This window comes from Podarcis muralis, chromosome 13, assembly GCF_964188315.1.
Source record: "Podarcis muralis chromosome 13, rPodMur119.hap1.1, whole genome shotgun sequence".
NCBI classification, from domain to species: domain Eukaryota; kingdom Metazoa; phylum Chordata; class Lepidosauria; order Squamata; family Lacertidae; genus Podarcis; species Podarcis muralis.
In genome coordinates this window covers 48,836,397-48,857,434 of record NC_135667.1, presented here as the reverse complement: position 1 = coordinate 48,857,434, position 21,038 = coordinate 48,836,397, and the positions used below count along the sequence as shown (strand labels likewise).

Below are 21,038 nucleotides of genomic sequence, written 5' to 3'. Positions count from 1 at the left end.
GTGGTCAGGGATGATGGGAGTTGTAGTCCCAAAACATCTGGAGGGCGGAGTTTGCCTATGCCTGCCCTATACCTCAGGCTTCCTTAACAGCCCTCCAGGTGTTTTTTTGGCCTACAACTCCCATGATCCCTAGCTAGCAGCACCAGTGGTCAGGGATGATGGGAGTTGTAGTCCCAAAACACCTGGAGGGCCGAGTTTGCCTATGCCTGCCCTAAGCCATAGCTCAGGTTTCCTCAACCTCCAGATGTTTTTGGCCTACAACTCCCATGATCCCTAGCTAGCAGCACCAGTGGCCAGGGATGATGGGAGTTGTAGTCCCAAAAAACATCTGAAGGGCCGAGTTGGCCTATGCCTGCCCTAAACTATAATATAGCTTGTTTAGCTTATACTGTGGTAAATCCGGCCCTGGCCTGGCTGAGGCAAACGGGACAGGGCGGGCGGCGATGGCCAACCGGCGGCCGTTTTCCTGAGGGGAAAAAGAGGAGGAGGAACCGGGAAGCCGCCGCCTCTCCTTCTCCTGCTCCTCCTCCTCCTTCAGGAGTGCGGCCGGCGCAGGGCCCGTCCCTCGTCGGCGGCCGTGCGGCTTCGACAGCGGCAGGGATGGCATCGCCGAGGCCGGGCGGCTGGGGCCCGCGGGCCTCCTCCCTCGGCGGGCCGCTCCTGGCGCTGCTCATGCTGGGCTTGGCGCAGCCCCACCACACGCCCCCCAACCACGGTAAGCGCCGCTTCCTCTCTCGCTTCGGGTTTTTGTTTTCCTCCTTCTATTATGCATGTTTCCATCTCGTATTTTTTTGTTTTTTTAATGGCGTGACTGAAAGGGCTTGTTACGCAAAGTTAGTTAATAATGCTGAAGTTAAAGGCACGGATTTTTTTAGGGAGAAAGGAAAACTGGGGCGGCGCCATTGAAAAGCGTCTCGCCTGCCCCGCTTTTGCTCTCAGGGCGAAAGGTAAGTGGTCGGCGCTGCTTATAGGTTTTTAAAATTACATTTATATGCCACTTTTCCCCCTCCCAGGAGCTCAGGGTTGGTGTACGGGGGGGGGGGGTTGAGGGGACAACTCAAGTAAATAAATAAAAACAAAAGTCAAGAAACTGGAGATTTTGGCAGGTTTTCCTGAGCACTAGGGTCCAAAAGAGAGTGCTGTGTTTCCCCATGTATGAGACTTACATTTTTAAACCAAATTTTTTAAGTTTAAAATTGGGTCTCGTCTTACACACGAAACGTTGAAAATATTTATTTCTTAATTTTGGGCTCAAAAAATAAGAGTCGTCTTATACATGGGGGCGTCTTATACAGTGCTACCTCTAATTATGTTCACCTCTGGTTACGTATCCTTCGGGATACATACGCGGCAAACCCAGAAGTATTTCCCCAGGTTTCGCCGCACGCGCATGCGCAGAAGCAGCACCTCTGGTTGCAAATTCCTCGGGATCCGACCCGAGCACCGGAACGGATCCTGTGCCCAACCGGAGGTACCATTGTACAGTCATACCTCGGGTTGAATGTGCTTTGGGATGAGCGCGTTCGAGTTGCGCTCCATGGCAACCCCGAAGTAACGAAGCGTATTACTTCCGGGTATCGCCGCTTGCGCATGCGCAGACACTCAAAATGATGTCACGCGCATGCGCAGAAGCGGTGAAAAGCGATGTGCGCGTGTGCAGACGTGCCGTTGCTGGTTACGTTTGCTTCTAGATGCAAATGGGGCTCCAGAACGGATCCCGTTCGCATCTAGAGGTACCACTGTACACAGAAATATACGGTACAGTGGTACCTCAGTTTACGAACAGCCCTGTTTACGAACTATTCAGTTTATGAACTCCACAAAACTGGAAGTAGTGCCCCGATTTGCAAACTTTGCCTCGGTCTACGAACAAATGGTGGAAGGGCACTGGCGGTGCGAGACCTCATTAGGAAAAGCATGCCTTGGTTTAAGAACAGTTTCGGTTTAAGAACGGACTTCCGGAACGGATTAAGTTCGTAAACTGAGGTACCACTGTAATTTAAAACAACGGTTGTTGAGACACATCCTTCCCAATCTGCTCGACGGAGCCAGGCAGAGGATGACAGGTGCGTCTTCTGCCACCCCCCAATAAATCCTGTCTACACCCATGTACATGGCTCTGCCCCCACATCCCCACCCTGCTTCATCCTCACAACAGCCCTGTCAGGCAGGTGGGGTTGAGAGACAGGCCCAAGGCCACTTCATGGATTAGTGAAGGATTCGAATCCTGATCTCATTCCCGCCCGCCTCAACCGTGAAGTCTCTTAGTCCGGTGCTCTAACAATTGCACCACACTAGCGCCCTGGGAACAGGTCGTTGGACTCAGCTGGCCTTTGCTGGAATGATTCAGCAAGGCTTAAAAAAAGAAAATATTATTACAGGCTCGTTTGTCTTCCATTTAAAAACCATGGAAGTACAGCTCACGAAAGACAAAACAGAGCAGATTAAAATAAAAAGCTGCAAGCTCTAAGGTATGCTTTAACCTAGCTTTTAAAACGGAAAGCTGCTGCCGCCACCATCATTTTGTTTTGCATGCCACCCTTTCCCACAGTTTCAAGGCGGCTCACAGATCTGCGTAAACACGAATGTGACAGAAGCCATAAACAATAAATAAAATTGTGTCAGCGAGAACGCAACCAAACGGAACAATTTCCACATGAATCGTAGGAAGAGCGAAAAATAAAGATACCAAAAATTAATACTGTATCAGTTGTGGCAACAACATCTCCCCTCCCCTGACACAAACAAAACTCCAGCCCAAGACCCAGAACAATATTCTACCCAACCAAATAAGATACTTTGGGGTGCGTGAAGCTTTAAATATAATATTTAACCCACTTCCCCATCCAATATTCCCACGCTACTTGGATTTCAAAAAGTTTTGCAATGTCTCCCTAGATTGACTCATCAGCCTGGCAGATGTTAAAAAATGATAATTTCCACCCTTTATTGGGCAAGGTGGTAGAGAGGGTGGTGGAAGAGCTACTGGATTATACGAATTGCCTGGATGCTTCTCACGATCTGGATTCAGGCACGGTTCAGGGATTAAATCAGCCTTGGTCAGCCTTATGGGTGACCTGTATCAGGGATAAGCCAGGGGATGTCACAGACCGTGGTATACACTTGTGGGATGGGTATTAGGGACACTTTTTCACAGTGCTTCCGCTCCTGCCAAGAAGGTCATGTCTGGAAAGTAGCAACGGGAGACTGTTTCAACTCCATGAACTTTGTGCTGCAGTGTAAGGTAAAGGTAAAGGGACCCCTGACCATTAGGTCCAGTCATGACCGACTCTGGGGTTGTGGCGTTCATCTCGCTTTATTGGCTGGGGGAGCCGGCGTACAGCTTCTGGGTCATGTGGCCAGCATGACTAAACCGCTTCTGGCGAACCAGAGCAGCGCACGGAAACGCCGTTTACCTTCCCGCCGGAGCGGTACCTATTTATCTACTTGCACTGGCATGCTTTCGAACTGCTAGGTTGGCAGGAGCAGGGACCTCACCCCTTTGCGAGGATTCGAACCGCCAACATTCTGATCGGCAAGTCCTAGGCTCTGTGGTTTAACCCACAGCACCACCTGCGTCTGTGCTGCAGTGTACCACAAGGTAAAATTTCTTCCCCAATGCTGGTTTTAAAAGCCTCTGGGTGCAGCCATTAGGAGTTTTGGGGCAGTTGCCTGTTCTGGATGGAGTTGCACTCTACCTCCGAAAGAACAGGTGCAGAGTTTAGCGGTGCTCCTGGATTCGTCTCTGTCTCTGGAAAACTCTGGTGGCCTCAGTGGCTAGGAGTGCCTTCTACCAGCTATGGCTGGTATGTCTGCTGCAGCTGTTCTTGAACAGTTATGGTCTAGCCCCAGTGATCCATGCATGGGTGACTTCAAGGCTCAAGCCTTGCAGTGCTTATTGCAATGCACTCTATGTAGGGGCTTCAGCTGGTGCAAAACGCTACAGCTAGACTGTTGATAGGAACATACTGTCACTAGCACATAATTCCTGTGTCCAAAATTCTGTACTGACTGCGCATGCGCTCCTAGGTTCAGGGGTCTTGTACTAATTTATAAGGCCCTTTACAATTTGGGCCCAGGATACCTGAATGACTGTCTAATTCTCTATAAACCTGCCTGAGGTCATTTTCAGTGATTTCCCATGGCTCAATACACAGCTCGTATCCCCCAGGAGTTATGCATTTAGCATTGCAGGCTTAGTTCCTTTCTGAACTTCTGGCACATACTGAACACATTTTTATTCCAGCAGGCATTCTAATTGAAGTTTGGTTTTATAATGATTTTCATTTTTGTATTTTATCTTTGTAAACTTCTTAGAGGCTATAGCACTTAAGCAACATGGTTTAAAACAAACAAATCCTAATGTTTCTGCCAGGGACCATCCCCACAAGTGTCTAGCTAGACAGGTTTCTCAATGGAAAAGCATTTTTTCACACTTACTTTATTTATTCAAAAGGCTATACCCCAACCTTGTGCAGATGCATTTCTCAAGGAAGCTTAAAGTGTCATAGGCTTGATAAAAAATATAAAATAGAAACAGGCTCAGCCAAATTCATTGTACAGTATAAAGCTATCTACCCAGCAAGACAAAAGTGTGCTGGAACAGAAAAGTCTTCACCAAACAGCAGAAGGCAACAAGGGATCAGGGCCACTTGGCCATTAGTTTCTCTTTTAAAAAGATTAGCCCATGCTTTGAGGCCCCTAGCTCAGAGGACATGACATCGCCCAGTGGTCAAGCATATGTTTTGCATTCATTAGGCTGTAGTCACAATCCCTGGCATTGTGTTTGAGTGTTGATGTAAAAATATATTTTTGGAACATGATTTTTTGAGTTTGTCATTTCAAAAGATTAGCCATTATAGTCTTCTACAATCAGCCTGTTTAGCAAATACATAGATTCCCAGAACAAAGGCAAGTCATGACCCACAGCTGCATTTGGGGGTGTCAGCGAGAAAGGCAAAAACCAGTAGCAGTCCAATATCACACGCACTCCAGGGATGTTCACAACAGAGAAACAAGACATACCAAAGAGCTGGAGTAATTTAATTGTTCCAATATCTCTGCAGTGACTGAATGCTTATGTGCAGCAGCCTTATAAGCCCCCCTCCTAGGCACAGCTGTTGGACATATGAGCTAACCAAGGATTTGGGTCTACTTGTGAGGAAACTGCTATGCTTGAATAGCCCATTACTTCTAAGGACTAAGCCAGGCACTATGGTGTCTGGCCACAGCCTGGTACTGCACCTTCATGTGCTGACATCCTCTTGGGCTTGGAAGTGACTTGGCTTCCATCTCTCCCTCTGAGCCCATTTGCAAAGATGTTTGGGTTTTATATGATGCCTCAGAGTATGTAATCTGGAAAGGATCTGTCTTTGCAGAATTCCCAGTTCATCAGCAACACTGGCTAAACGGTGAAGCTTTATCTCCATGCTTTATCTCTCACAGATGTATCCAGAAGACAGCCCTGGGATCTGAAAATTGACCAGGCTTTGCTACAAATTCATAATGAGTTGCTTGGTGAGAACTTAACCATCTCCTGGATCTCCGATTATTGCTACCAGGTAATTCATACTCATTGATGGGTAGGTGGGAGTTATTGAATGCCCCCTAAAACTTTCACAGTTAGAAAGCAATGATGCAGTATAGTTTAATACGTCATTATTTTCCAGAATCTGACATTTCTCCCATGGGAAAGGAGGACTGGGACTTAGGACCATGAAAATTAAGAGGGGCCCTCCAGGACTCAGGGGTGTGGAAGAGCACCCCTGTCATGTACAATTTAACAAAATATATTCACGGTAAAGGGAAGAAACACACAGAAGAAGCCAGATTTTGGCATTATTGCCTATAGTTGGCTCATTATAGGCATGCAGAAGCCTAGTCTCAGCTCAGTAGTTAAGACCATGCAAGTATGGGTACTTTCCAGAATTTTTCCTGATTTGCAAAATAAAAACTGAGCAAAGAGACATGGTTATAGGCTAGAATGGCATGGGAGTGTGCTTACTCAGGAAATTGACACTGACAACTGAAATGGTAAATGGTTTAGTTTTCTATCCACTCCTGTGTCTGTGGCCTGCTAATGTGCTGGAGGTAGAGCGATGGGTAAAACCACGGCTTGTTGATTTAGAGGTTGTGACAAATCACAGTTAAGCTTTGTAAACCATGATCCATGTCTCAACTGAACCTGCGTGAATGCTGATATATTTTCAACGGAGAAAATTAGTTCTCGACTCTAATCCCAAGATAATGTGCAAACAAACCAGTGGTGCTAATGCACATTTTATTTCAGCTAGTATAACTCTTAACATAGGAAACAGATCACGTAGTATTTTTTATTTTAAGAAACCATTGTACAATTTTGTCTGATAATCATTTCTTTTTTTCCAGAACAAACCACTACTTTCCTTTAGACCAGTGGTTCTCAACCTGTGGGTCCCCCAGATGTTGTTGGACTTCAACTCCCATCATTCCTAGCCAGCATGATCAGTGGTCAGGGATGATGGGAGTTGTAGTCCAACAACATCTGAGGACCCACAGGTTAAGAACCACTGCTTTAGACCCTTCTATTTGTGTTATACAGTGGTTGTGGACACAATCCGTTCCGGGGTGCCGTTTGCACCCCGAAAAGTCTGCAACTAGAGTGGCGCTTCTGTGCAAGCGTGGAGGGCGATAGGTCGCTTCTGCGCATGTGCGAAGCACGCAGAACGCTTTTGCACATGCAGAAAGCGCGCAGAATCCTTCTGCGTGTGCATGCAGGGCAAAGCCTGGAAGTATACACTTCCAGGTTTGCCGCATTTGCAAGCTGAAAAGACGCAACATGAACCTAACACAACATGAGGTATGACTTTACTTCAAAGATGGTATTTTTATTGTGTCTAGTTTTGGTTACTTCTATATCTTAGTGTTGTTCATTTCCCCTTATTTTCCAGTGCTTGCCTCAGGAACTAATTTCCATCAACAAAACACCTGAAGAGCCTAGTGTTAGCACTGCTGCTGTGGATTCTCAGCATGCAGTCACCCTGCTGGTCAGTAACACGAAAGACAACAAAGAAATTTGCAGGTCAGAACCTTATTTTAGTGTACTGTTCCTTGAAATAGTTCACAGTAGCCAGCGTCTGCAATGTCCCCATGACTCTGCTGTGGTTATTTATTTAGTGAAATTACAGGCTTTAATGAAAGTCCAGTAATATACTGTAATGTAAGCATAGTTCCATCAGTAACCATTATTGGAGAGTTTATGTAATTCTGCAGTAGCTGAAGCAGCCAAACTAGGATAAAGTAAGCAGCACATAAGTGGCACACAAAACACTAAAAAACCATTCTGCGTTCTAAATCTTAGGCTTAGTAAATGAATAAATGCTTAAGTCGAGAAAGAACTTAGCATATGAAGTTGAATGTATGTAAATACACCAAAATCTTGAGGGAGAATTTTCTGAAGAAAGAAATTAAATATTATATAGCTTAATCTAAGAAGAAATGTAACATATGGACTTGAATGCTTATAAATATATCAAAACCGTGAGAGAGAATTTACTGAAGAAGCCTGAGACTCTTCATGGGCGAAACAGGTGACAAACGCCGGCACCCTGTCTAACTCTTGTGCGTAACATCACCAACACTCTGTTTGATCCAACTTACCTTTGTTGATATCTACAGGAGCCCAGCTAAAGGAAGACTGAATCTTCCTTTTGGACACAAGTTGAATGAGTTTTCTGTTTGTGGCTTCTGTAGTAGATCTTGTACATAGCTCTCTCAATTTTTGGATTATTAACGTAAGATTTAGAACCTAGAATGGTTTTTTAGTGTTTTGTGTGCTGCTTATGTGCTGCTTACTTTATACTAGTCTACTATGAGAACTGGCAGCATAGGTTCATTTCTTCAGTAGCAGCAGGACTAGCAAAGACAATCTGAATTCATAATGAGAGAAAAAGAAGTAGGAAATCAGTCTAGTGCTGAAGAACTTAGATGGGAGCATAGATAGAAGAGGCTGTAGAGGAGAAGAGTTGCATAATATCAGGAAAGTGAAGAGAGGTAAGCAGAAAAAAGAACTAAACCCAGAAGTTTTAGCAGATCCTCTAAGACTCTACCCTGCTGTCAGCTAAATGGGCACAGGTTCTAAACCGTTTGTTTTGTCTGTTCTGCAGGCCATGGGGTGGTGAGCACCGCAGGCATATTTAAAGCATTGTTTCTACACAACTTGTGATCATTGGATCAGCTGGCATCAGGGTGTGGGGGTGTGCGTGCATCAAGTCATCACACAGCTACCTATAGCAGAGTGTTAGCACACCAGAAAACAGTGGGTCAGCTTTTAGGCCATTGTTGTTGTTGTTTAGTCGTTTAGTCGTGTCCAACTCTTCATGACCCCATGGACCAGAGCACGCCAGGCACTCCTGTCTTCCACTGGAAGACATGCTAACATGTAATTATTTAGGCCATGCTAACATGTAATTATTTAACTCTGGCTCTTCGAAGGTATCATACATACTGCATTGTGTCAGTGTGGTTTCAGAGGTGGTTCTAATTTAAAAGTAACTTCCCGGATATTTTCCCTTTGCTGTTTGCAGGTTACATTATCATTTTGGAGAATTTGGAAACTATTCCCTAGTGGTTGGGAGTCTCCAGGGCAGCATCCCGAAGATTTCATGCGATATAACTGTCAATCAAAGTCCTTCCAACAGCTACCTCCGTAAGTTGCTTTATATGTTTATTTATTTTTATTTTTTTATTTAATCCCAGGTATCAAAACATACTGGCGTTTCCGTGTGCGGCTCTGGCTCGCCAGATGCAGCTTTGTCACGCTGGCCACGTGACCCGGAAGTGTCTCCGGACAGTGCTGGCCCCCGGCCTCTTGAGTGAGATGGGCGCACAACCCTAGAGTCTGTCAAGACTGGCCCGTACGGGCAGGGGTACCTTTACCTTACCTTTATCAAAACATACTAAAAAATAAAAATTGTACATTCTAATTTATACAGTAGAACCTCGTGTTATGGACGGGATCCGTTCCGGAGGCCCGTCCATAACACGGAACTGATGCAAGCTGAAGCGCCACGTCTGCGCACGGGCATGGTGCGATTTAGCACTTCTGCACATGCGCAAAGCGCGATTTAGCAAGCATGTGCGAACGGCAAAACCCAGAAGTAACCCATTCCAGTACTTCAGGGTTGCCGCGGGATGCAACATGAAAACACGTAACCTGAAGCGGATGCAATATGAGGTATGACTGTATATATGGATGCCTCTGGGCAAATTAAGGTTAAGGAAAGGGCCGTAGCGCTGTGGTAGAGCCTCTAGTTTAAATGCAGAAGATTTAAGGTTCAATTCCTGGCATCTCCAGGTAGGGCAGCGAACGTCTGCTGTCTGAAACACTGGAGAGCCCCTGCCAGTCAATGTAGATCAGGGGTTCCAGAACATTGATCCACAGACAGTAGCTTCATTCAGGTAGTCCATGGCATGTCTGCAAAAACACAATTAAAAACCACACAGCATCTAGCACATCACATTAAAATTGCTACAAGAGGCGGAAAAATCATTAAGTGGGCAATCCAGGACCCTGCATTAAAAAACTAGGGCTCATCCACTATCAGTGCCCCTGTTTGTACGCATATTTTTTCAATTCAGTTAATTCATTACAGCCTGACTAACAAGCCACTCTCCCCTGCAATCTCTAACCAGGATCGTTTGTCCAATTGTTGCTTTCCTGAGCAGATATTCCAGTCCCTGTTTGTGTTCCTGTGAGCTGCTTATTGCAGAAAACATCCTGAAAGAGTTGTAGCTGTAATATTGGATCATCACAGAAAGCTAGACAGTGTGAAAAAGAATCTAGCTGGAGATGCTTCTATGCTTGAGCTTATCACACTTTTCCTCCTCTGTGTTTTTATTACGTTTTGTTTACTGTCTTGAGATGTTAGCAAATGTTCCAATAAAAACTGGGCTGGGGGTGTTTTTAGTTTTCTGCAGATATGTGGAATTCTGGCCCAGGATTCTACTTTGCAATTTGGAGTAATTAAAACTTCCTCTTTTCCTTCGTATAGCAATTTTTTTTGCGTTCCTAATCTACATGGGATTCTTCTCCATTCTGGCATTGGGACAGGTTTGTGTGAAGTAAGTAAAATGTCTTAATAAGATATTCCTGTTACTTCCTTTTGAATGTTTCTCCTGCTGGCTAATTGAGAACAGTTCATTTATGCAGTCTGGGAATGTGGCTTGTGGAGCAGTCCTCAGGTCTGTCTCAAAGAGCATTAGCTGAGAACCTGGCTCCTAAGTGCAAAATATATAATGAACAATCAAATTTCCCTGAAAAATAAAGAACAGAATATCTCTGTTTATTCCAAGCCTTCTTTGAACAATGTTGTGCTGCCATTGATGACTGTCTATGTACAGCTTTCCCACCACTCCTTTTATTACTTGCCTGGTGCCAGCACTTACTGCAAGACCTTTCTTGATGTGTCCAGGCCTCCCTCTGCATCACTTGCTGGGACATTGCTACAAAAGTGTACTGGGTGCCAGTGATCCGGGCAACTGGGATCCAGGGATTCCACGATGGAGAGCAAGATGACTGCCCTACACAATTAAAGGGTCCTCTCTGGTGTTACAGAGATGATGATGATAATAATCTCTGGGCAGTTTCCAACAGAACACTAAAATACAATAACCTATTAAACATTAAAAGCTTCCCTAAACAGGGCTGCCTTCAGATGTCTTCTAAAAGCTTGGTAGTTATTTTTCTCTTTGACATCTGGTGGGAGGGCGTTCCATGGGGCGGGTGCCACTACCAAGAAGGCCCTCTGCCTGGTTCCCTGTAACTTGGCTTCTTGTAGCGAGGGAACCGCCAGAAGGCTCTCGGCGCTGGATCACATTGCTCCCTCCAAAGAGTATGCATCATTGATCCTCATATCCCTTTGGACTGACATTCCAGAACAGGGATGGAAGGCACTGTAATCCAGTAGCTCTGTTTCTCTCTAGATACAGAGATGTTGCCAGAAACTGCTTCTGGAAGACAATTCCTCTACCCCATAGCACTTGAGCTCTGGTATTCCACAGTGCTTACTTTTGGGGGGGCTGGGGGAGTCTATGTGAAATGTACAAGTGGGGTTATTTGGAAATTTGGAGTGAGGGTGCCATCAGTAAGTTGGTGACACCCAGCTGGTGTCAACATTCTGCTAGCTGAGGTGGCGCACTAGCTTTGACACCTTGCACAGAAATAACCTGATCACTGTTGCTGGTGCTCTGTTAACCTCCAGATTAGATTATCGCAATATGTGGCCTCATAAGGCTGCTTAGGAGGTTCGGTTTGTCTAGAACACAGTAGTTAACAATGGACTGGGACTGGTCAAACAGGAAGCTTTTAATATTTGATGCTATACTGTATTTTAATATTTTGTTGGAAGCTGCCCAGAGTGGCTGAGGAAGCCCAGCCAGATGGGCGGGCTATAAATAATAAAAAATTATTATTATTATTATTATTATTATTATTATTATTATTATTATTATTATTACAAATGTCACAAGTGGTTAAATAACTTCGCTGACTGCTAGTCCACTTCAGAGCACACTTCAAAGCTCTGAATTTAACCTTTAGACCTCTATATCGCTTAAGACCCAATGACTTCCTAACCCTACATGAACTTGCCCAAACACAGAGGTTATCTGCATATATTTTTCTATATATCTCCCCGTCTTCTGCTTTTCAGGGTGGGTTGCAGGGAAAAGAACACTTTTGGTGGGGTGGGAGGGGGCCATCTTTTCCCAGAGAGCACTGACCTTTCCCTTTTAGTGTCTGGTGAAAACCTTTTTATTAATGAGACGTTTACATTTTTATTTCTTTACTTTTATTTTCCTCTTAAGCTTGCTAATACCACTGATACTTTTAGACTGTTTCTGCCTTGCATAATTTGTTGTGTTTTTACTGTTTTAGTCGTCACTGTAAACTTCCTTCAGATTTTCATTGCAAAGTAAAGGACAGGTGATCAAATGCTTTAAGTGGCTAGCTAGCTAGATCAATCACTGAAGGGGTTCCTAGTAAAAAATAAAAGGGGACTTTTCTTTATTTTTAATTCACAGCATCGAACCAATCAGAAACTGGCTTTACAAGAAGATGAACCCTACAGAAACTGATCGACTAATTAATTCAGTAAGTTCTTGGAATAACACAAATTGTCCATTTTTTTTAAAAAAACACTGTCAAGAATTTGCTGTGAAGTTTGAGGGGTACACACATAGGTCATGAAAACTTAAACATATTGTATAACAATTCAGTTTTTTGCCTTGTAAATTGACTGAGTTAAGGCATGTTCACACATGTCTGTTGATTACTTGATGAGTGCAGCACCAAAGTTATTACTTCCATCCTAGAAACCACTGTCACGGATCAGCCATCACCCAGCGTTACCTTAAATGCAGTCCTTTTTCAGGGTGGCAATGCAGTTAAGTCAGACATCAAATGATTGTACATGTGTATGAATCAGGTCTCTTGGCTGAAAAAGAGTACTGATTGCCTTTCTTTTTCTTAACGTATTTTTTTATTAAAGATTTCTTGGTTTACAAAAGTATGTGCAATGTCTCTTTTTTCAAGTTACATTTTTTACAGATCAGTTTCATTTGTTGAGACATTAGTGTTACATTAAGAGTACTGATTGCTTTTAAGGGGTTTTTTTGCCTGGTAAATGTATATATAGGATTGAAGCCTGAAACTGTGCTGGCTACAAATCACTAATGTGACGTTAATTTTGTTATAGCTTTGATAGGGGAGGGTATTTCACTGAAAGGCTGGCTTTTTTGGTGTAAGGAAGTGTTTTTTTCTTTATACAGGAAGCAGAGTAACACCCAACATCTGATCAATAGCCAGCACTATGTGAATAATCATAGCATTAGTAGATTCATTGGAGTGAGTGGCCCTGTTGTGTAGAGAAATACTCTTGTAGGTGTGGTTCCTATCACCACGGCAGTAGCATGATGAGAAGCTGCACTTTTGGAAAGGCACTGGACCCCTGTCTCATATTTGGAATTCGGTAACGCTAAAGAGGAACTCTCACAAAAGACGATAAATAAATAGATGCCTATAAACCTGTTCTAAATGGCTTGGGCTTTATTCGAGACCATCCACCTCATTGCTATAATTTTTCTTTGTTTCCTTTCTGTTCAAGGAGCTTGGATCCCCAAGCAGAGCAGATTCTGCTGGTGGCGATTTGCCGGCTGGGGTATGGACTTCCGCTTCCTCCCTACAGAGGCTTCGGTCCCTGGACACGTTTAGAGGGTAACTTTCAGCTCTGAAGGATTTCATACCAGAAAGCTTCAAAGACGTTTCTGCAATGTGTTCGGGGAAATTAAAACCAGTTGCTTTCAGAGTTAATGCTGTTTTCTGTGGCAGTAGGGCCTGTAGAGAGGAGAATCCATTTGTGCTAGATGCCATGAAAAATCCAGCAATAGATAATGATCAGGAAACTGTACAAACAGAACACTGCCTGTTTCTTAAGGGATTCAACCCAGCCACAGATTACATGCCGCCCCTCCCCAGTTCCTCTCAGCTCCAGCACATGAAAGACGGCATGATCTCTTGGTTCATTCTCTATCCCTTAACTGTGGGCAGTCCCCAAAACATAGCAAGCCCAGGGAAATGCTGGAATAAAATGGAAAATACAAACTCTGCATTATAACATTCTCCTGGCAGATGGAGAAGAACATTTGGTAGGAACTGTCACTTTCTGCCTTCCGTATGCAGATTTGTTCCATTCTCCCATTTGTAACAGACCTGGGACCAAAAAACCGTGATAGATTTATTTAGAGTCTCAGAACTTAAAGTCAGTTATAATCACCTGCAAACCAACTACTGTAGAAGTAATGAAACAAGGTAGCCTTCTCTTAACAAAGTACATACCGTATTTTCCGCTCTATAGGACGCACGTTTTCCCTTCTAAAAAGCAAGGGAAAATGTGTGTGCGTCCTATGGAGCGAATGCAGGGGGGAGGCTGGTGGGGAAAGCCCCCAAGAGCCGCACACAAGCTCCGTGTGTCTCTTGCGGGCTTCTCCCCAGGAGGGAGAAGGGACTGACCGGTCACATCAGTCCCTTCTCCCACCTCGTAGAAAAGCCCACAGGAGCCGCGCACCCTTTAAAGAGTGCGCCGGTCTTGGCGGCTTTTCCCCGAGGAGGGACAAGGGACTGACTGGCCGCGTCAGTCCCTTCTCCCTCCTTGTAGAAAAGCCCGCGGGAGCTGTGCGCTCCTTAAAGGATGTGTGGCTCCTGTGGGCTTTTGTGGGAGATGGAATTCCCCTACCTCCCGCAAAAGCAGGGAGAAGGTCTGGGAGCAGCGGACAGGCTGCAGGCTGGGGGGGGACGACATATTTTTTCCCTTGATTTCCCCCTCTGAAAACTAGGTGCGCCCTATGGTCAGGTGCGCCCTGTGGTGCAAAAAATACGGTAATTCAGTCGGAAGCATGTGAGACTCTTAATCTCTGGGTTGTGGGTTTGAGCCCCACGCTGGGTGCTAAATTCCTCCATTACTGAGGGTTGGACTAGATTCTTGCCTCCTCATAAGGAGATAAGGTTACATCAAGAGAAGCTTCTGAATCATACCTTGTAGGATTAAATAAATACTGTGGGGTTTTTCTGGGGGGGACGCATACCCCTAAACATTTTGTGAATCTTTGTACTTTTGTCCATTTACTGTATTTATTTTCCCCGATTTGAACTATAAAATGCTGATTTTCCTGAGTCAAAATTAGAGTACCCCTAGACATTTTTTTTAAAGAAAAAAAGCACTGAATAAATATATAATAATTTAGAAATTTTCTTTTCAGACAGCGATAGTTAACCATTTTAATGGTGAAATATGTGAGGTAGATAATCTTCCTTTGCTTTCCCCTTTGTAGGTTGGCCCTTGTAATTATGGTCTTCGTCAATTACGGTGGAGGAAAGTACTGGTTCTTCAAGCATCAGAGCTGGAATGGTAAATGTTGTTCTTGACTTTCACTTCATTCATAGAAATGGGTGTTGTTGTTGTTGTTTAGTCGTTTAGTTGTGTCCGACTCTTCGTGACCCCCCTGGACCAGAGCACACCAGGTACTCCTGTCTTCCACTGCCTCCCGCAGTTTGGTCAAACTCATGCTGGTAGCTTCGAGAACACTGCCCAACCACCTCGTCCTCTGTCGTCCCCTTGTCCTTGTTCTTGATCTTTCCCAACATCAGGGTCTTTTCCAGGGAGTCTTCTCTTCTTATGAGGTGGCCAAAGTATTGGAGCCTCAGCTTCACGATCTGTCCTTCCAGTGAGCACTCAGGGCTGATTTCCTTCAGAATTGATAGAAATGGGCAGAGAGAGCCAAATCTGCTTTCTGGGACCAGATACCAAATGTCTGCAAGAGAAGCTGAGTGTGTAGGTAACAAAGCCCACTCTAGGCCACACTTGCCGAGGCCTAACTATAGATGGCATGTAAATGCACATAGCTGAACCCCAACAACCCCCCTTTTCTGGAAAAGCTTCTTCAGGAGGGGGCACTTTGTAGTGGAAAAACAGTGGGAGGGTGAGGGGATATTTAAGTCTTTACCTATCTATCACTTAAGGTAAAGGTAAAGGGACCCCTGACCATTAGGTCCAGTCGTGGCCGACTCTGGGGTTGCGGTGCTCATCTCGCTTTATTGGCCGAGGGAGCCGACGTACCGCTTCCGGGTCATGTGGCCAGCAGGACTAAGCCCCTTCTGGTGAACCACAGCAGTGCACAGATACGCCGTTTACCTTCCCACCGGAGCGGTACCTATTTATCTACTTGCACTTTGATGTGCTTTCGAACTGCTAGGTTGGCAGAAGCAGAGACCGAGCAACGGGAGCTCACCCCATGGTGGGGATTCGAACTGCCGACCTTCTGATTGGCAAGTTCTAGGCTCTGTGCCCACAGCGCCACGCGCGTCCCTATCACTTATTTGCTCTAAATTGCTCTTCTTGAAGTGTTTTTATCCTACGCTTGGAGGGAAAGCACACATTCATAGCCATGCGGGAAGAAAAGCAGTGGTGTGTGTGTGTGTGTGTGTGTGTGTGTGTGAGAGAGAGAGAGAGAGAGAGAGAGAGAGAGAGAGAGAGAATTGGAGCAGAGAATAAAAGGTTGGAACGAGTTAAGGCTCGCCTGCCCATACTACTTCTCCACTACAAAGTCCCTCTTCCTCTATTGGCTTTTCCTAAAAAGAAGAAAAGTGTTGTTTGAGCTTGGTTACACGCATTTTGCTTGTAACATTTACTTAAACTCTCAGTTGCATATATTTTAGCAAGGGAAGAAAGTTATTCATATGTTTTGGGTCTAAACATTTGGTGGACCAGGGACAAAGAATTATGAAGCGTTAAAATCAAGATGTGCAAAATATGGAAACGATGAGGAGAAGCAGGACTAAGATGTGGAGATATGCTTCAGAGATCCAGACCGTGGGGAGCTCCGAGAAATTAATAAATACTATTTGGACTATAATTAAATAAAACGATTTAAATAAATAAATAAACATTTGGTTTCTACCTAGAGACTAACTACTAGTTGACCCTTTATTATGAAGTTTAATTAATTTCTCATTTTCTCTTTATAGGACTAACCGTAGCAGACCTTGTCTTTCCATGGTAATTCATTCTGATTGTTATTATGACTTCACAGAAGTCAGGAAAGTTTATTCAGCAGAGACCCATCTGGGGTTTTCTTTTACTGTATGTCAGTTGGATCAAACTTGTTTTGTCCTGGATTCTCAACAGGTTCAATCATCGCAATTGTTTTTTAGAATTACTGTAGTTTTTCTCACGCTTGTAATTTTAAAGTAAAAAAAGCACAAATAGCAGCATGAAATCTTAAATCTTCCTGAAACAGGGTGTCCAAAAATGAATTAGCTGATGTTTACAAATCAGTTTTGAAATCCTGAAAAGACAGATTCCTGCCATATACCTATATACTGATTTTCACTTTACATGTTGTGCTTGTCTATAAATCCCTTGGAAACAGTTACCATGAAGAGACTGAGTTCTCATGTTTGAGGGTGTATGCTTGGAGCGATGTAGCTCTGTTTTGTTCATAAAATTTGGGGAGGCTAATTTTGCCTTTTTACAGAAGGCAACTGTGCACAGCACCAATTGGCAGAACCGTGACATTATTTATGAACACCGAACTCCTTTACCAGTTTCTCAACATTAATAAAAACTGATTTGGTTTGGGCTTTTTAAAATACAAAAAACAAATTGAGAACTGGAGTACAGAAGACAGACAGCCCGCCTGAAAAGTGGGAGCTGCCATATATCCAACAGAATTCAGTTTGCTGTTTAATATGTATGCCAATAGGCAACACATGAGTAGGTGAAAGTGGGCTCACCTTATATGAGAGAAAAACATTCAAAGTCCCGTTTTAAAACACCTTTAGTGCTTCTGACTTCCTCAGTCATACCCCCCCACCCCACAAAATAAGACACTGAACTTCCCAGTGTCCTCTATGACCGTCTTCCTCAACCGTAGGTCCTCAGAAGTTCCTGGACTACAACTCTCATCACCACCCCCATCCAGCATGGCCTATGCTCAGGGGTGATGGGTGTTGTAATCCAACAGTGGCTAGAGATAGCTGGTCTATGACGTATGAAGGGCTCTTGGGGGAAATACGAGTACAGAAGCCCAGGCCCATGTCAGTAATAATAATAATAATAATTTTTATTTATACCCCGCCCTCCCCAGCCAAGGCCAGGCTCAGGGCGGCTAACAAGCAATAATAAAATTAAGTTGAATGAGTACAGCTTAAAAACAACATTAAAATACAACATTAAAATATTGAAGCATTAAAATATTAAATGTAGCCTCATCGCAGGAGGAGAAAGGAAAAGAAAAAAGAAAGAGGGGGAGGGAATCAAATTGGCTCCAAGCCAAAGGCCAGGCGGAACAACTCTGTCTTACAGGCCCTGCGGAAAGAAATCAGATCCCGCAGGGCCCTGGTCTCATGAGACAGAGTGTTCCACCAGGCCGGAGCCACAGTTGAAAAGGCCCTGGCTCTGGTTGAGACTAATCTGACTTCCTTAGGGCCCAGGACCACTAGGGTGTTGCTATTTATGAACCTTGAGGCTCTCCGTGGGGCATACCGGGAGAGGCCGTCCCATAGGTACGAGGGTCCTAGGCCGTGAAGCGCTTTAAAGGTCAAAACCAGCACCTTAAATCTCACCCTGTACTCCACCGGGAGCCAGTGCAGCTGGAAAAGCACCGGGTGAATATGCTCCCATGGCAGAGACCCCGTGAGGAGCCTCGCTGCAGCATTCTGCACCCGCTGGAGTTTCTGGCACAGCTTCAAGGGCAGCCCCGCGTAGAGCGAATGAGGGTGGATACCTTTTCAGTATTTGTGGATTCCTCTCCCACCATCACCTTCTCCACATCTGTTAGTGAAGGGCTCCCCAAATCCCCTGCTCTTTGGATGACATGCTTGTTAGATCTGCCTTGAGCAGGCTTGATTTTTCCTCTTGCCTCTCTAGGTTTGTGTTCATCATGGGCACCTCCATTTCCCTGTCGCTGAGTTCCATGTTGAGAAGAGGTCGTTCCAAATGGCAGCTGCTGGGGAAAGTCCTGTGGAGAAGCATCCTCTTGTTTTTAATAGGGGTGATAGTTGTGAACCCAAATTACTGCGCTGGGCCATGTAAGTGTTGAGAGACTTGCTTATTTTCATGCTGACTACAAAATGTGCCGCTTCACTTTTACAGAGCTTCCCCTTGTGTTGCTTGCTTCCGCCTTAATCTCTGTGGCAAATCCCATTAGAGTTGTGACACTACCCATATATTAGATGGGATAAAATGGTCCCAGAAGAAATGAAGCCTTCTCAAGACCCCACAGTGCAAAGGATAATTTTCTAGTCTGACTTCCTGAAAGGTCGCGCTGAAGACCAGGGGCCCTCAGACCTAAAGGACCGCAGAAACAAGAGAGTGAGGCCCTTTGTCTCAGTTTTTATTTAGTGAATAGAATTTCAGACTTTATAATAGTAGAATACAGTACAGTGGCACCTCGGGTTAAGTACTTAATTCGTTCCGGAGGTCCATTCTTAACCTGAAACTGTTCTTAACCTGAAGCACCACTTTAGCTAATGGGGCCTCCTGCTGCCGCCGTGCTGCTAGAGCACGATTTCTGTTCTCATCCTGAAGCAAAGTTTTTAACCTGAAGCACTATTTCTGGGTTAGCGGAGTATGTAACCTGAGGTACCACTGTACTGAAAAACCCAGCTTAACATATAGCAGTCCTCACAACTGCATGTTATTTAAGCAGATAGGCTAAATGGCAGAGAAGCCCCTAAGAAGGAATGTATTTTTCCAGAGTGCCCCTTGGCTGAGAGAAACCCAGACTGTGCAGCTTAGTAGCATAAGGCAGTACAGAACTGGGTTGTCCAGAGGTTATCATAGGATTAGACTCAGTCCCCAGTTACTTCTGCAATAAATATTCTGAGAACAGTAGTTAAAGCACCGATTAAAATAAGCAGCTGAAACATCTCAATATGAAACTACCATCTGCAACAGCATGTATTGTCTTCGCATCAGACCCAGATTTGAATCGGTTAGCTCTCTAATAATGCAGGACTTACTTTTACATTGCTTTTTATGCCTTCTGCAGTGTCCTGGGACAACCTCCGAATTCCAGGTGTGCTTCAGAGACTAGGCTGCACATACCTTGTGGTTGCTGTACTTGAGCTCCTCTTTGCCACACCTGTGCCTGAGAACAGTGCTCTGGTAAGTGAATGGCCGAACAGCTGGATCTGAACATAGGGAGTGAACAGAAGGCTGCTTTGGTCACCATTGCCTGCAGCAGCGCAGTCATAGTCTAACGGAGGAAAGCTGAAATGGCTCCAGATGTAGAACCCTTGCTGTGTATACATTCTTCTTAATGAGTGCTGTTAAAAAGTTACATGAAGCACTGGACAATAAATAGAAGATAAGGTTCATAGGAACATAAAATAAGAAGCAGCAAGATGATGTTGTTGTTGTTTAGTCGTGTCCGCCTCTTCGTGACCCCCTGGACCAGAGCACGCCAGGCACTCCTGTCTTCCACTGCCTCCCGCAGTTTGGTCAGACTCATGCTGGTAGCTTCGAGAACACTGTCCAACCATCTTGTCCTCTGTCGTCCCCTTCTCCTTGTGCCCTCCATCTCTCCCAACACAGGGTCTTTTCCAGGGAGTCTTTTCTTCTCATGAGGTGGCCAAAGTATTGGAGCCTCAGCTTCAGGATCTGTCCTTCCAGTGAGCACTCAGGGCTGATTTCGTTAAGAATAGATAGGTTTGATCTTCTTGCAGTCTTGTTGACATTATGAGGTGGTAATCCACCTGTTTAAAGCCTAGATCCAATACCTAAAATAGAATAAAGAAAAATATCATATGATGAAATTAGAACCTGTAGAAAATGTTTGGGGGAGGGGTCACTTAACAAAGGCATAGGAAAAAACAAGCCAGGATGCTTTTAGATAGCCGAGCAGTTGTGATTTGTTGTGGTGCTTGTTCTTGAAAGCATGTCATCTATGGGGTTACTCAGTCAAAATTTACTTTTTCTTCTCTGTTTCAACAGGAAGCTCCATACTCTGCTCTCCAAGATATTCTTCCATATTGGCCCCAGTGGCTTTTCATGATGGCGCTTGAAGCAGTTTGGCTGTGCCTCACCTTCCTGTTAAACGTACCTGGGTGTCCAACGTCAGTCAAAGCTTAGATCTTTTTTTCACTTTGTTTGCTTTTCTTAGCATGGTCTTTTCCATATATCTAGAGAACTGGTTTCATTAGGACACCAGGACACCCACAGTTTGGTGTCTGACATTTGGAAATCCCGATGACACCTTCCTTCCCCCCCACCCTGCCCCCAATTGACTTGGAGGCAGAACTTGCTATGACATTTTCACCTGCAAGCCTGTTTGAAATTAATAGAAGTTGTGCAGTAGCACTACTACGTCCTTGGGCAGCCTCTGCTGATTTTAGCAGGGCTTATGTAGGGGAATTTCCTGGTATGGGGTGGGGTGAATAGTGCCCACAGCTCAATTCTGTCTCCTACAATTCTGCCAATCTTTATCTACTACCTGTGGCAGTC

General features: G+C 44.7%; 1 protein-coding gene across 1 annotated transcript in view; it reads left to right on the top strand.

The window, feature by feature from the left end:
- The first annotated feature begins 500 nt into the window (after positions 1 to 500).
- The window catches only part of HGSNAT (heparan-alpha-glucosaminide N-acetyltransferase), a 29,801-nt gene continuing 9,263 nt past the window's right edge, over positions 501 to 21,038 (top strand). The window contains exons 1-12 of the mRNA XM_028701726.2: positions 501 to 715; positions 5,446 to 5,561; positions 6,930 to 7,060; positions 8,565 to 8,686; positions 10,032 to 10,101; positions 12,061 to 12,130; positions 13,143 to 13,252; positions 14,866 to 14,942; positions 16,559 to 16,589; positions 18,462 to 18,622; positions 19,585 to 19,700; positions 20,529 to 20,650. Of these exons, the coding sequence (XP_028557559.2) occupies positions 601 to 715; positions 5,446 to 5,561; positions 6,930 to 7,060; positions 8,565 to 8,686; positions 10,032 to 10,101; positions 12,061 to 12,130; positions 13,143 to 13,252; positions 14,866 to 14,942; positions 16,559 to 16,589; positions 18,462 to 18,622; positions 19,585 to 19,700; positions 20,529 to 20,650 (1,241 nt within the window). The 5' untranslated portion in view covers positions 501 to 600. The remainder of the gene's footprint in view (positions 716 to 5,445; positions 5,562 to 6,929; positions 7,061 to 8,564; positions 8,687 to 10,031; positions 10,102 to 12,060; positions 12,131 to 13,142; positions 13,253 to 14,865; positions 14,943 to 16,558; positions 16,590 to 18,461; positions 18,623 to 19,584; positions 19,701 to 20,528; positions 20,651 to 21,038) is intronic.